The 12,679-nt window shown below is 40.2% G+C and overlaps 1 protein-coding gene across 11 annotated transcripts in view; it reads right to left on the minus strand.

Moving 5' to 3' along the window:
- Positions 1–1,088: 1,088 nt before the first annotated feature.
- Positions 1,089–12,679, minus strand: part of kcnt1a (potassium sodium-activated channel subfamily T member 1a) — a 50,322-nt gene continuing 38,731 nt past the window's right edge. For 5 of the 11 annotated variants that reach the window (XM_055019349.1, XM_035949031.2, XM_023272196.3 and 2 more), the window contains 11 exons: positions 12,355–12,460; positions 12,042–12,214; positions 8,352–8,423; positions 8,043–8,177; positions 7,645–7,756; positions 7,398–7,499; positions 7,078–7,161; positions 6,850–6,978; positions 5,204–5,498; positions 4,847–5,096; positions 1,089–3,346 (listed from right to left, as the gene is read on the minus strand). In XM_055019349.1, coding sequence (XP_054875324.1) covers positions 3,229–3,346; positions 4,847–5,096; positions 5,204–5,498; positions 6,850–6,978; positions 7,078–7,161; positions 7,398–7,499; positions 7,645–7,756; positions 8,043–8,177; positions 8,352–8,423; positions 12,042–12,214; positions 12,355–12,460 — 1,576 coding nt within the window. In that variant the 3' untranslated portion in view covers positions 1,089–3,228. The remainder of the gene's footprint in view (positions 3,347–4,846; positions 5,097–5,203; positions 5,499–6,849; positions 6,979–7,077; positions 7,162–7,397; positions 7,500–7,644; positions 7,757–8,042; positions 8,178–8,351; positions 8,424–12,041; positions 12,215–12,354; positions 12,461–12,679) is intronic. The other 6 variants (XM_035949033.2, XM_055019352.1, XM_055019353.1 and 3 more) reach the window with 4 other exon arrangements.

Raw genomic sequence — 12,679 nt, forward strand, 5'->3', positions numbered from 1 at the left:
TAAAGAAAGTATAATATACATGTAACGAAACCATTCCGCGCAAAATACGAATCATTTTTACAAGTCATGTGCTGCGCACAGCTAACGTACCACGTAACTTTTTCTGTGTGCAGCATTTACAATGTTGGGAAGGAGGAGGAGGAGGAAGAGGAGAGAATGGAGGTCTCCTGCTGTCCTGGTACCCCAGCGAGAGGTCGAGGGACAGACCGTCCTCCAGCCAGGAGACGCTGCAGCAGCCGCTCCACCAGCGAGCGCTCCGGGCCAGAGGCGCTCCCTACAGCTGGCTGGAAAACTGAGAAGGAACCTGACAGCTTACCTTCTCTGCCACATTTCCTGCCTGCCGAAAAGGAGGCCAGGTGTCCAGCCACCTCTGTCAGAATATGTGGACAGCCCTTCTCCATCAGATCTGTCCAAGTACTTGGACCAGGAGACCATCAAAATACTGTTTCTGATTCAACTCAGTAAAAACGATTTTCTTTTATTGTCAAATGCGATTTTTTATGGTCTGACCATGATTTTGTACATAAAATATGTGTGTTCATAAGTATCTGGCACACTTAGAAATTTGATTGCACTATTGTAAATAATTTGTTTTGATGTTGATGTTGTCTCTTTGCAAATTTTGCAGTTTTGTTACAAAGTTACAAAATTGACCATATCTCAAAAAGCAAATTATGTACAGACTCCAAATAAATTTCCTGTGCTTCCAAAGGATATTGTGCAACTTTTTTACATTTACAAATTTGAGGGATACAGCTATGCAATTTCTGTATTTTGAAATATATGTGAAAAAAACAAAAACGATTTTCATTTTTTTAAGGTTTATTGCACTTTTAAGCATTTTTTTGTAGTAGTTAAGACATAAGTCAATACATATTAAAATTTGGGATATCAGGGTTATTTTGATGTAAAGAAAATAAAAATACTCCGAAAAAATGGCACTACAGCATGTAAAAATGTAAAAATATGTCCTGGCGGACTTGCACAATTGTGGGTCTTAAAGGGTTAAAGATCTTTTAAAAAATCTACATGTGAAAATCATCAGTCATTCTCCAAAGTCTTGAATACAGGGACCTGAACACATAAAATAAGTCAGAGTAATGCACTTTATTTTAATAAACTTTCAGGTTTCTAAATGATGAGTGATGACAAAAAACATTGTACATTAACGTTTTTGTCTTGTTGACCCCACATACACAACTGCTGTATGTGCAGAGACAATAATAACACTTTTTACCACCCAGCATGTTGGAAATTTCTGGAACTGGAACTGGACTTACATTTTTGATGAGGGTGACAAAATATGGAAACGACCAAAAAGCATTGTTCCTTCAAATACATAGATTTTTTATTGTATTTTCATTATATAAGATAAGTTTGACGTAACATAATAGTATGCTGCCCTTTCTTTGACAAAAAAAAGTCATTCACAGAAAAAAAATCTGCATTAAGTTATCCCTCTCAGCAATGTTAGACTCCAGAGTGGTCCAACTATCCAGCTGGAATCATGTCTAAAAAACAGCATTAGTTTAAAATGATGTTTATAAGCAATTCTTGTAAAATTAGTAAAAGTTATTAAGTCATTTCTGCATTGCCCCCTAGTGTGTCGACACCTGCATCTGGAGTTTATTTACAAGTCTAACAAATCATTTATCTGACCTGTCTGTTTGTATCATACAAATATAGCTCTCAAAATTAATAGAAGTCTATCATTTAAATTGAAACCCCACTTCTGTTTTTTTTTTTTTTTAACAAGTGAGTGCAGTGTGTGTCTATTAAAAGCCTTTTTTTAAATCTCATAATTTACTGACAGAATCAAGAAAAATCACCTTCGATATATTTAATAGTAAACCACTTAAACTATGCATGAAGGACTAAATAGTGGTTTGTAAAATATGGAGGCAAACAGCTGACAAATACCTACCATTTTTACACTTTCTGGAAATATTAAATACACTACATGTAGTATGCTAATTAATTAGAGGTGTTGGTGAGTGATTTTTTTTATCTCTTCATCTTCAAATTTAATGCACAAAAAAACTGCGAGCTGCATCCATCTTCAAAAAGATCTCTACAGCTCTGCAAATTCAACAATGTGTAGCTATTTCTTTAAAGCCAGCGTAGCAGATGTCTTTAACCTGGATGAAAGACGTATAGCTAAGCCAAAAGTTCTTTCTCAAAACTAAAAATAGTTTCAATGTTTTTTTTCCTTCAGAAAATAGCACTTTAATGTGCAAATAAAATGAGACCCAAGTACAAATATTTTCAACATTCAAATATATATGAATTCAAAAGTTCTTTAAAGATACAGACCTCACCCAAACAACCACAAATGGAAATTATTAAGCAAATTCTTTCACTGAGCAGTGCTGAAAGTAAAACGTTGTTCTCTGATTACTAATATAGTACAAATCAAATAAATCCTTTTATGGCACAATATTGAATATATGGCACGTCCTGCTTAAAGGGTTAAACTACGCTCTTGTAGTGCTAAAACCTCACTGACCCTAAGAAATGTACTGCAGCGAACATAGAAATAACCATCACTGTCTGTACATAACTTACTAATAAAGACCTCTACACCACTGGAAAAACTACTTCTATGATTTAGCTACAAAAAATAAGCTTAAAAAGCTTTAATGCACATAATTCATTAAAGTCACATCATGCTGAAAGTTATGTTTGATTTGATGCAATTGGTCGTAAACAGGTAAATGTGCAGCACAGGGAAATTTAGAATGTGCACCTGATTTCAGATGATCTCTAAAAGCAGAAAAAGATGGATAAATCCTGGAACACCAACCTCTGTATCCCCAAATCTCTGATAATCAGCTTGAACTTCACAAAATTCACAAGCTGTCAATGACAATGACACTTAAAAGGGTGATTTCTGTGATTCCTCATTCAGTTCGCTGGATTCATTTGCCAACAAGCGTGTCCCTGACTGCTCATCTGAAAGAGCTCTCACGGAAATGAATGCACTATCCTTAAATACAGTGTCTGTGGCGAGAGGATGAAAATGTCACAGATGACATCAAATGTCATCTGACAAACAGTAGGCACTCGTATAATACAGTGGCAGACTGCAGCGCTGAGACATTTGAGCACAAATTGTCCTCTTTCGGACCGGACCTGCAACCAGACCCCCCCATGAAAGCCAAACGGTGTGTGAGGGAGGAGGACGGGGGGCGATTAAGAAGGAGCGCACCAGTGAAGGTCAGCATGCTATCAGAGCTGGGTGTCCTCTCTGGTGTCTATGCTGGACTCGCGTCGCTCTTTGAGGCTGCTGCTGCGAACTGGAGGCTCCTCGGGGACGTGAGCCAGAGGGTCCGAGCGAATCAAGTACCTGGGAGAGCAGGAGGAAGATAAACTGGAATAATCACACTGACAGAGTTATCACATGGGGACTCAGGGCTGGTTCTCTACACTGATCCTTCTTCACTGCAGAAGTCACAGTTTAGAAGGACAATGCATGAAAGATCAAGAGTAAACTGAGAGCTGCCCTCTCGCTCTCTGTCACGAAAAGAAACAGCCATCTCCATGGTTACTGAACGGTGCCTTGCTCGCTAAGCTGTATACTAATTCTTTCTAAATGCGCTTCCACAACCGGAAAATACCTGCTGAATGTGGGCTGTGGAACAAACTGCGAACACAGCATTTCAACAGATATCATCACCTTGCAGATGTAAATAAACACCTACAGCTGAGTCGTGCAACTGTGAACATTTTCTGTTTTGTTCTTTAGTTACAGCTCATTGTAAATTATATATAAATAAAAACATAAAGTAGATCTGTTGCTTAATCACCCATGTTTGTTCTAAATGTTTTTATGTTGCTGGTGAGCAGATGCTCCACGCAGTTATAAAATCCAGGTTAACAGCAAGGAAGGATTGCATGTTTTCTGTGCATTGGAATGATTTATTCCTTCACATTAGATCTGCTTGAGCATTTACCATTTTGAAATCCTTAGTAAACACTTACCGACATTAACCTGACATAAAATCCAGTCTGAACAGAAATTTATTTTGTATTTTCTATCTGTTTGTTGCATTTTTGATTGTCTGATTTCTGACTTTCTACTCTCCTGTATATAAATTATTGTACAGCTTTTCTGTGCTCTCTATAGAAATTGTAAAAGTCTTTTTTACTAATGTGTACTAACATACTTTGTGATTCTATATTCATAAGTGTACTTGCTTGCGTTCTCACTATAAAGAAATTATGACTAATGTGACAGTGATATCTTTAGCATCGATAGTGAAACTGTTCAAGTCATGTTTCTGACCATCTGACAAAACTAGGTTCAGCATTCACTCTTCACTTGACTCTGTTTTGAGTCCTGAGGGAAGTATCTGTCTCTTTACATGCTAAATGCTCCGCTATGCTAAGTCTCTGCCTGTCTACCATTCTGTGCAGGTACGTGTCATACAGGAGGTAAACTGATACAGCAAATTTGTAGCCTATAAAACCAAAATAGTGAGTTAAAATGTGTTAAAATTCTCTGCAGTGTTTGAGTGTTTGCCACTAGAAGTGATATCATTTACATTACTCACAACCCTTTCATGCATTGATAATATCAAAATACTGACGAGTGCAGCTTTAAGTAAAGTATGAGAGAACCGCAGGATGACAGGCTAAAGGAAATTATGTGTTCATTTTCCCTTCACTACTGAGTGATTTTATTTCAGTCTGCTTTACACAGGCACCAATAAATAAGACAGCCTTGAAAAAGGTGAGAATTGTAAAGCAGAATTCTATGTCTTTGTGCAGGCAAAAAAAAAAAAAAAGACAGATTACTGGTTGTGAGCTGCGAACTGAGGGAGCAACATAAAAGAGTTACACTCACACAATGTCATTGAGCTCCAGCCTGGTGTCAGGAGAAGGATTAATCAGGACGTAGGACAGGGTGTTTTGGTGATCGTTCTGCTCATCTGAAACAGAAACACCACCACAATCTGAAAACAGGACAGTCATGTGTGTGTGCTGGTGTGATGATCTAATGTGTATCTGGCTCAGGATCACAACTTGATTACCTTGCAGGTAGCCCAGGTTGACTCTGTTCATGACGTCACAGGCGGTCAGATTCGACAGGTCTTCTGCAGTCACACAAACAGCAGTTAAACAAGAAACAGACAAGCTTTGAAGCCAAAAAAAAAAAAAAACCGACAGAGCACTGAGTAGTCGGCTTTGTGTCCATCCGTACCATATCCAGAGGTGGGGAGGCCCAGGTGCCTCATGCGGTTGCGGACCAGCTCAGACAGCTCCTCCCTCTCAGAGCGTCTGTAGAGGTTGAGGCGCTGCTGAGCGATGCGCTGAGCGTGGTCCTTGCTGGAGTCCCGGTTCACCCCCTGCCACCTCACGCTCTTCTTACTCAGACGCCGGGCCCACTGCATGCTCTTCTTCCTCAGGAGGGGGTGATCTGATTGGTCGTTGCTGCGAGACTCGTCCCCCCTGTCCTTTGTGTCCTCGCAGTCATCGACACTGACAGAGACCTGCGACTGAGGTGGGGAGAAATGGGATGATTATAAGAAAGCTTCAGAAACATGACAACAATGATTCTCATATAGAAGGTTGAAGGTTAATAATCATTTTAGTGTCCAAGAAAACGTATACAAAGATTTCCTGACTTTTCGTTATGCGTTAGTGTAGTTTGGATCCTTAAAAACATCCTAACATCTTTGTTGCGGACACTGATGTTAGCCACTGACTTAAAAAGGACTGTTGGATTCAAGCAGAAATGTTAATGGGCTGATTGGGAAGTCAGTGATGAGTGGGTCCAGTATTTGCATCATGCAGTGCCACACATCTGTAACGTATAGAGTAAATGAGGTTATTGATGCTGCCTCTTCCTGTAGGGTTTGGTGAAGCTGGTAGACACTTTAGGTGACTGGATCAAGTTGTCAGACACGTCCATCCACAGCTTCACACTGAAGCTTGGTGGGAGACATGTCTGGAAAGTTTGCAGGTCATGGTAGGACTGGAACAATTTCAGCTGCAAGTGGGACAGTGTATAGTCTGGCTATTTGAGGACACACGTGATCTTCTTGAAAAGTCAAGTGAAGTTGGCAAATGAACAGGATAACCATGGCTATGAGGAGTTCATGTTAATGTCATCATTGAGATTGCCACTAATAAAATGCAGATGTGTTCTTAATCTATATCTGCATATATCACCAGTACTCTGCCCTACATTAGCCACTCTACATAAGGCAGTTACATCTGCATAGCATTTCCCTGACATGACATCTACATCTGCTTTTCACAGCTAAAACAAGATGCATCAGTAAAAAAGATCATCCTCCATCTTTCTGGTGTTCAACAAACCTGAGCTGTTGCTCACTGGAGCCAGTTACAACACCTTTCTGCCGTTAGATCAAGGCCTTGGTGTGGGCGACAAGATCACAAACCAGCTTGTATCAGAAGTTGCTCAAAGTTTGAGCGCATATTCTCTGAGTCTGAGCACCGACAACTTCATCGGCAGTGTCTGAAGCCGGTCACAAATGATTTCACAGATGGACATGCTGGATGTGACGATCCTGGGCTCGGGTGGTGACATTGTCTGCTGTCAAGTGGCAGATTGTCTGTTGTACCATGCTGTCAGAAACGATTTTTTAATCAAAAAATGGTGGTGTTGTGGACATTCAAGTTCCTGGCTACAGCTCTGACTGACATACCAGCGTCCAGCATGCCAACAGCTCGTTCTCATCTTTCTCTTGTCATCTGTGGCATCGTACCATTTGAATAAATGCATTCTTAAATGTCTTCTATAAGGCAAAAAAGAGGACGATCTGAATGCTGCATTTATAATTTGGTTCAGAATGCACTGGAATGCGTTCTCTGAGATCTCACCTCAGAAGTAGAGAAAATGTGAGATTCTGTCCGATAGATGCCAATAGGAATTTCAGCACTAGTGGAACAGAGCTTCTGGAACAATCTGCCATAAGTACTGATCCACAGATCTTCTTCTGTTACTTTCATCTAGAACCAGAGATGAAGGGGTACACCATTAGTTTAAACATGACACTGAAACCGGTGATTTCTTTAGTTTTATGCATGTTTTTCTTCTATTTAACTCACAGCACAGAGGTATCCTGATCCTGGAGTGGTGTCCAGTCCCAGCAGAAGCCTCGCGATAAGGATCATGTAGTCCTTCACAAAAGACTGACAGAGAATCACAGAAAAAATCCCTTCATTATTTTGTTCATGACAGCTGAAAGCATAGCAGACATAAAGAAACTTTCTATCAGTGACTGAACACAAGAGGGCACTTGTGCTTTATGATGGCAGCTCTGTTTCTTCAGCTGTTTCTGTCTACTGTAAGAAACATTCATTTCGTTCACCTGCTTCTGCCAAAGTATTATCTGAGGCCAGGTGTTTTGCTGTAGGTGTGCACCCACCTGGTAGAGAAGTGTGTCCAGCATGCTAATACTAAACACTCTCCCTGCAGCAAATGGCAGGCGAAACATGAAGGCCAGGTTGGAGCCTTTGTCGCGCTCCTTCTGTGGGGGAGAGTCACATGAAGCACAGAGATGACATTGAAAAGATTGGCACTCTTCTGTCAGTTTAGAAAGTCATATTGAAAAAGCCTTCATGTTCATAATTCACACCATGCAGTTCACTGGAAGCCCTCTCTATCTGTCTTACCTTCTCCAGCTTGGAGAGGGCCAGAGAATAGCAGTCCTTCGCTCTGAACTGCATGAATCTCATGTTGGACGGATGAGTAAGCTCTGTGATAATACTGAGACTGGGAAACAACCTGGAGCAAGAGAGACAGAGAGAGAGAGAGAGAGAGAGAGAGAGAGAGAGAGAGAGAGAGAGAGAGAGAGAGAGTGAGAGAGAGAGAGAGAGAGTGGTGAAAACAAAGAGAAAAAATAAAAACCAGAAGATGAGAGAAAACATCACAATTTGTTACCAAACTTTCCAAAATAACTTTCGCACTTTACTGCTGCTGTGGTTTCTAGTGGCGCTTCAGATCCAATGATTTCATGACTCTGTGTTATGAATAATATATGACAGGTATGATGAAAAACCTGCCTAATTACCTGAACATCGTCTGCACATTGACAATGGTTTTGGCATCAGCCATGTAGTCCTCCTCGGCACTCATTGTACTCTCTTTATCCACAACAACCAAATTATCAGCGTAGATGATGCCACACTGCAGCAGGCTGTCCAGGCTGAAACACAAACACACAAAACAATGAGCAGAACAACAGGAAGCTGCCAGGAAGAAACTGAACATCCAATTAAATTTTACTGAGATGTAGACTTCTCTTGAATGTATTTTAAAGAAAAAAATGTTCACCATAACAAAGTTATAATGACAGCAGAAGGCCATATGACAATCTTACTTGTCTATGGATCCAGCCATGTAGTAGACCATCGGAAAAGAGCAGATGGCCTCCAGAAAGTGATTATCAGGCCTGCAGGAAACACACATGACAGCGAAATGAGTGTTGTGAGTTTCTTTTTTGTTGTCCTGTATTCACAAACAATCCAACAGGATATAGTAAAACAGTAATAAATAGATGTTTTACACAAAGACGGTGCACAAAAGCTCAGTTGGGCATTCACTCAAGAAATTACATAGAGAATGGCTGGAGGAAGAGCTTTCAAAGCTCGTCCTCTTAAAAGCTTGCATCGTTTCTTTTCTTTCTTCTGCAATTCAGTGCATAGTTTGTTTAAAAATGCATTCAGTCAACCACGTTATGGACATTATGTCTTATGTAAACCACTTTGAATCGGTGATAAAGTGCTGTACAGTCAAACTTGGCAATTGTGCAGTTTTGTCCATATATATCAAGTATTATTTGGTCATTTAAATTTCTGTTATGGAAAATGACTTGTTGCTAATAAGGTGGCACAGTCAGAGCTGTCGCCTCACAGCAAGAAGTTTCTTGGTTCGAACCTGCTGGTCAGCTGTGGACTTTCTGTGCGGAGTGTGCATCTTCTCTGTGAATGTGTGGGTGAGGGTGTGAGGGTAGTTTGGTTTCCTCCCTAAGTCTGGTCTGGCTGATTGGTAAGTGTGGACCAGCAACCTGTCCAGGGTGTAATTACTCCACTTCTCAGCCAGTGTCAGCAAGGACAGGCTCTAGCCCCCTGTGACCCTCTACAGGATGAAGTGGAGATAGCCAACGGATGAATGGGCTTGTTGTTGCTAATCCACTTAGTAACTTTCATCCAGGACTTGAATCCAACAAATTACATACTAGAGTCTATTCAGACAAAACGATTGAGAGTTTTTGGCCTAACACACTATGCTAAAATATACTAATATACTCTACACCCGTAAAAAAGAAAAAAAGGAAAAAGTGAAAAAATGGTCAAATGACTGTAGCAACTGCTGCCAAACAAAAGCTATAAAATTACAGTAAAAAATACTCTAGTTAGAATAAAACTAGAGGTCTCCCTGTCTGATCTCAAAGATTGGGATTTGGCCATTCAAGGACATTTTTAGTTGTGAATGGGGAGCATAATTTGTGGGAGGACATTAGGGATACACATGTTCAATAATCAATGGATTAGAATCAGATGCATTATCAATGAATATTCTATTTGTTGATACTCATAACTGAGCACAGTGGACGTTTGTACTCTGCTGCTTTGGATGTTTAATTATCAGTCATGTGACTTAGGCATCAGAACACTGACCTAGTCGATCTCAGCTTGTCTTAAACTCATAAGCTCTGGCTAAAGAGTATTAAGCATTACACAAATCTTTGTCATGGTGGCCCGTTGCTGCCTAAACCCCAACAATACTCTCTGATTGCCAACACAGAACTGCCTGTAGTCCCAGTAACCCCCTCCCCTGGTCACTAGTATACAAGAGTAAAAGTAAGAGGCTCCACCTGGTGGAACAATCAGGTACTACAGTTAATCTACTATAAATTTTTTTTAACATGAATGTAGAGAATATTGGTCGGCACCATCGCTTGGAACTTGTGGACCGATGGGACCGATAGTACAGCCTAACCTCTGCACACTGTGTCTCAGACAGTGCTCTATAGGTGTTTTACAGCAAGGTTCATGACTGCGTATGTAATATTAAGGGACAGTTTGGATGCAGAAATACATTTTTCTGTTTTATGTAATGCAGAGCTATTCAGCTGTTAAGCAAATACACTGGATTGAGTTCAACAATTTTAAGATATTTGAAGTAGCCTATATAGTATCTAGGAAAACAGTGTCAGATTAGTATTGACAGATACTAAATACTGAATGGCTCAAATTAGATGCGAGCCAAGAAAACCTGATCACAACATTTCTAGTAAAAAAGACATTTAAAGAAATTTGCTTTCAAGTATTGTGGTGACATTACTGTTAATTTACAGATTCTTCCTGAATAATTCTGATCAGACACTTTCAATTAAGACTTAACACATGCTCGAGATTGTTAAACAACAGCCCTGTTTTGGAAAAGAAATATATTTTTTAAAAAACACTGATGATTCCAAAACACTTTTAATTTATTCAGATGAAAAATTACAGTTTCAGCTAATAAATATTCATGAGTAATTCTGTAGAACTCCTGCCCAGGTTATGGGCTGCAACACTGACAGGAGAGTTTACAAAAACAAGTTTTATTTTAAAAAAGTAATATCTTGAGCAAATATCCGTAGAAAAAGTGCAAAAATAAAAGCAGCCATGAGAGCATGGTGAGCTCCAGCAGCAGGAGTGTGGTGACATTAAGGACTCCCCAGGCTGCCTTTTATCCACACCTGCTCAGGTGTGCACAGTAAAGACAATAAACCCATGCACCTCCCAAAAACTCCTGCATGCCTGAAAGATGAAACCTCAGGAGCAGTGTATCTCTGTGCCCTTTTATAAAAGTCTTCTCCTCATGTTTAATTTAATGAAAAAAGATTGTTTACTTTTGTATCTAGGATTACACAAATAATATTTACCTCAAAATTACAAGGAAACCATTAAATTGATGGTATGAGCATGAACCCTTATATAAAAGAGTTACATATTTCATTACTGCCATTTTACATCAATTTGTATGTAATTTAAGACAGCTGAAAAATACTGTATAAATAATATAGTGAATTTCCTGAAAAAAAATTGAAATACTTGCATTTAGGCATTATTGGGATTATGCTAAAAATCACTGTTGAGTTGTTAATTTACAGATGAGGTCGATAACTTTACAGAGTTTTCTGTAAGTTTGAAAAAAAAAATCTGGAAGCTACTGCAAAATTGTAGTTGTTTTCCATGAAACTTGGATTTTTTTTTTTTTTTACGGTGTAACTACTTCACAGCAGCTTTAGGGACGAGTGTTTCCCTATGTGATGATGGGCAACAGTGAGTCCTCCTATCTCAGGAGCCTCTGTGGTGGTTTAAACTCCCCACTTTGAGTGTCGTTAGGCGGGAGGATGAGTCCATCTGGAACTGAACGCACTCCGAGAGATTTAGTCGCCTTATCACCGCCTGTCCTCCAGCACCACCCCTGACAGAACATTACTTTATGCATCTGCCCAGTCCTGCTGACTAGAGACCCAAGGCTGTCGTAAGTGCTTGCATTGCGTATCCAAGTACGTGGGCGTTTGTATTTGTGTGTGTGCGACAGCGATAGCAAGGCAGAGAGAAAGCGCTGCGTGGAGGGAGAGTTTATTGTTATGCGTGTGTTTCTGTGAGAGTCCTGAGAGCTGGCATGTGGGGGCTGAAAAGGGACACATCAGGGCTGTCGATGAAAGCCTGCGTGGTGCTCTCCAAAGAAATTATTTTCTCCATCTTTTTCTCCCCTTGTAGCAATATATATCATTCAGGTTCAAGGCAAAGTGAGTTACCATGGTGACCGTCTGGAGGTACAGAGAGCGGCATTTTTATTTTTCTTTGTCGCTCAAAACACCACCGTCACCGTGAGCTGCAGCACTAACCCAACATGAGGACTGACAAAGGAGTCCCACCTCCACAGCCTTGTCCTAAGTGCTCAGCTGATGTGAGCTTTTAACATACATAATGTTTCCCAGCATGACGTGGTGAAAGACAGAGTGAAGGCAGAAGAAAGAAGGGATGTGTGTGTGTTAAAACCAACTCACGGGTTATCCAGCAGCAAGACAATAGGGTTGAGCTCTTTCCTGGGTCTGTAATAAGCTCTTAGAGGCACTATAAAGTTATAGAGACCATTCCCTGCGGTCTCAGCCGACACAATGATGAGCTTGTTTTTAAAACCGTAAGCCTTGGCATCCTCAAAACTGTTGTGCCTGCAGCCCTGCACAGGGAGCAAATAAATTTAAAAAGAAAAAAACAACAGACAGGTATTTTAGGTTTGCTTTTATAAAGTGAAGGACAGAAAGCGGAGAGCTGGAATGATGGAGGAGTGACTAAGTTGAAGGAACAGCGACTGCCCACCTGGTCCAGTCGTAGGCAGCAAAACGGGGCTTTTTCAGCCAACAGATGGCACAAAGTGGGCGAGCTCCCAATGTACGGAGAGTTAGGGGGATAACCTTTCACATACCTGGCAACAAAAGCAGAAAGCATGAATGACACACTCTATTAAAACATCCCGTATTCATCTCTGGTTTTTCTAGTTGTACTCTGTTCTAAAAAAGGTTGCTTTTTTAAAAATTTCATTTCATTTTTAATTTTTTATCTTGGAAATTTGTCCACAGTGCATTCAGGTTCAGTTGCATGCTGGATAAATTAGCACGTATCAGTAAATAAATCTAACAGGAAA

Source organism: Amphiprion ocellaris, chromosome 17, assembly GCF_022539595.1.
Source record: "Amphiprion ocellaris isolate individual 3 ecotype Okinawa chromosome 17, ASM2253959v1, whole genome shotgun sequence".
Classification (NCBI taxonomy): domain Eukaryota; kingdom Metazoa; phylum Chordata; class Actinopteri; family Pomacentridae; genus Amphiprion; species Amphiprion ocellaris.